The 3,337-nt window shown below is 43.2% G+C and overlaps 1 protein-coding gene across 1 annotated transcript in view; it reads left to right on the forward strand.

The window, feature by feature from the left end:
- Window positions 1–1,135: 1,135 nt before the first annotated feature.
- LOC104390659 (collagen alpha-1(XXII) chain-like) overlaps window positions 1,136–3,337 on the forward strand; it is a gene marked incomplete at its 5' end in the record, with an annotated part of 96,253 nt that continues 94,051 nt past the window's right edge. Inside the window, 2 exons of the mRNA XM_009999839.1 lie at window positions 1,136–1,189; window positions 3,277–3,321. Coding sequence (XP_009998141.1) covers window positions 1,136–1,189; window positions 3,277–3,321 — 99 coding nt within the window. The remainder of the gene's footprint in view (window positions 1,190–3,276; window positions 3,322–3,337) is intronic.

Here is a 3,337-nt window from a genome sequence, read left to right on the forward strand (position 1 = left end):
GAGGGGACAGCTTTGGCAATGCATTCCTTGAAGAGGAAGTGAAACACTAGCCAAGTGCAGTCCATCCAGCCTGTCAGGACTGTGCTTAACAACTGCTGTAAATGAATTTGTCATTTGGGTTAAGGCAAGGGTAAACAGTGACCTGCCACCTGGGTCTTATCACTGGGACAAAAAATATTCCATCCTTCTAACAGTTCACTGCAAACAGATCTCATATTTTTCATAGAATCATATGAAATGTAGAAATTGTTTAAAAGGAAAATCTTTCTTTGTTCTGAAGCCTTATCCATTACAGCCACTCAGTACAAGAAAGGAGAAAGAAAAGGAGAGTGAGATAAGTAACAAGATAATGCGTCAAATAAGTGATATAAGAGATCAAACCAGTTCTCATGGTCACCTTGTCAGGCCCAGACTGTATCCACAGTATGGCTCTGAGGGCTGATCCTGTTCATCTGAGGATCCAGACCAGTTTCAGACATTGTAAAGCACATAAAAGCATGCAGGGAGGGTGCTCTCCATTTCAATTTACCTTCTCCAGGGAGAAGTTCAGTGCCTGACCAGCTGAAGAACTGCAGAAATGTATCTGATCCTGTTGCGTTTCTCCCATATCTGCTGAAAATAAACATTCAAAAATATAGTGCTGATGTGTCTCTTTTCATTTACTCTTAAAGATATGTAACACTTTGAAGTCTGTGATTTGTTAGTAGTGGGGTAAAGCCTGTGCTGCAGCACTTGCAGCAAAGTACACCTGGACTTTGCTCCATAGCATCTGGTTCAGGAGCTCAGTCACTCTGTGCACAACAGGCAGGCAATGGCTGCTGTTGCCAAAAATTCTGAACAGACCTGTAGAGGGGCTTGCATGGGACAGTTTACTTTATAGGACAAGGCTGAAAGCAGAAGGATAAAGCTTGCTAATGTCTGAGCACTGAGGACAGAGGAAAACATTGGGATGTCACTTTGGGTAAGTAGCTGGAAAGTCAGACACTGCTCTGGATATTAGCACTGAGACAGTTGAGAAGCCTCAACAGCCCCTGTGAGCCCAGGAGAGCAAGCTACATTTCTCAAAACTTGATTTTATTCTTGGTCTTTAATGTGAAATTTTCTGGTATTTTACTCTATCTCAATTCCTTGCCAGGGATCCGAGGGAAAACAGGGTCCTCCAGGAGTTAAGGGCTACGTCGGCGCACCGGTAAGTCCTGGCTCTTAATAAATTCTGACACTCTAAAGACTTTATCCACTTTTTCAGTGTTCTCCTCACCTATTTCTTTTTTTTAATATAAAATATTATTATTGTTATTATTTTTATTAAGCAGTACAGGGTATATCTGACCACTTACCCAAGCTATACCCAAATAGTGACATTTTCTTGACTTCATTGAGCTTCTTCTGACTTCCTGAAATGAAAACAGACCTGTGCCCAGTAGAGATGGCAGCAGACATTACTTGACTACTGATACAACAGCTGGTGATTTCATGATGATCCCACTGTAATGGAATTGCTTTGGTTGGTGTTGGTGCACCATTTATATGGTGCTGGGAAACCTCATCATAACATCAAGAAAAAATACCACCTCTCAGTAAGTTTCCAATCATATTTTAAAAGCTGTCAGGGAATAGCCTTTGGGCTCAGGGGACAAATCTGCCTTGAATGAATGGACAGGAAGACCAATATAAATCAGGTTCTATTGAGTTAGCATCTCTGTCTTGTGGTCTGATCTTGGTAATTGTGGAGGCAGCCTTTCAGCTGGTGTTGTAAAGGCTGATTGGATTTTCTGAAGTTTAATGACCTCAGAAAAGAACTATACATCAGTTAGCACCAGACGTGCTCCTGCTCTGACAGATTGCCCTGTGCTGCCTGAGGACTTGCTCACAATTCTCTGCAGAGGGGTCCAATGTCTTCAAAGAGCTTGAGCAGTTTCTCTGTATGGTCTAAGCCTGGATTGTGTTATACTGGAAGATGATGAAACAAATACAGGGGTGGTATTACCTGTCCATGCCATAGACCCTTGCGATACTGAGATGGATGGATGAAGCTATAAGGACTCTTCCATCCTGGTCCTTGAATTGCCTGTTTTGTGGAAGAAGTAAAGCCCTCACATGTGGTGCTCCATTCCTGAGGGTCCTATCTGTTTCTGTCATAAGACTGACGTTTGGCTTGGGCTGCTCTGGAGGAGCTCCACTCAGTCTACACAAGGGCCCCATACTTATCAGTGCATTAAAAGAGTCATTATTTTTAAACCTCCTTTGATTTGGTTTTTGGAAATAGTGGTGGTGTTGCATTGCAGTGTGGGAAGCTGTGTAGCCTGTTTCGGTTGTTAGAGATAGACAGGATTGTACAGTTAGCTCACAGTCAACTATGGCCAGCAATCTGAAAATTGTAGTTATCTGAGTCATCCTTTAAGCCATATAAACCCAAACATGTAGCCCTCATTAGTTTGGAGGCAAACCTCCACTGTCGTGTGGAGCAAAATGAAGTTTAAATGGATGTTTTATTGGAATAAGAAGCATTTTAAGGTTTGGCAGTTGGAGAGGTCACCACAGACTGAGTATATTTGCCTGTAGTCATTAGTTGGTTGCTACAATAAAGGCGAAATGCAAAGTGCTTCCCCTATCAAGGGAAGATGAGGTCTGTCCTGGTCCATTGAGCTGATCATCTGGATTAGCATCATTTTTTTAAATCAAACTCAGCCCCAGGAAATTGTTCTGGTACACCTGGGAGGAGAAGAATTATGTGGTCCAGATTAACACTGATATTGGATTCACAGAGCAAAAATGTGCTTGGGCGCCCAGGACAAGGATTATTTAGCACTTGCCAGGTCTCAGAGGTACCTGCTGTCTGCCTGGCTACCACCTTCAAAACCACCAGAAATGGGCATTCTTGCTTGGTTATGCAATAGTTTTCCCCATCAGTATCGTCCTCTAAGTCCTCGTTGTTTATGAGCAACATCAAAAATGCTGAACACTGGTTGTCTTCCAGACCATCTGCAGCTGTGGTGTGTTCCCTGTCCCTCCACGCTGCTGTTGGCAGGAGGGTCATGTGTCTGCAGGCAATATGATACCACAGATGTTCTTGGGCCCACAGGTCATCCTTGCCCTGTGTGTCTGCTTAGACCAAGCTTGAAGCCAAATTTGAGGGCTGGCAATGTGGAATATGTCCTTGAGGTTCACTTGAATATGTTGTGCAGACATGCACAGTGTTTTGGTGCATAATTAGAGGAGGTAACTATGCCTCTACTTGGATTGAGCTTCATAATCTCTTTTTCTTTATATTTGTAGGGTCTGCAAGGAGAAAGAGGAGAAAAGGGAACACGAGGAGACAAGGTATTCCTGCCGCATG

Source organism: Chaetura pelagica, unplaced genomic scaffold, assembly GCF_000747805.2.
Source record: "Chaetura pelagica isolate M959 unplaced genomic scaffold, ChaPel_1.0 scaffold916, whole genome shotgun sequence".
Taxonomy (NCBI): domain Eukaryota; kingdom Metazoa; phylum Chordata; class Aves; order Apodiformes; family Apodidae; genus Chaetura; species Chaetura pelagica.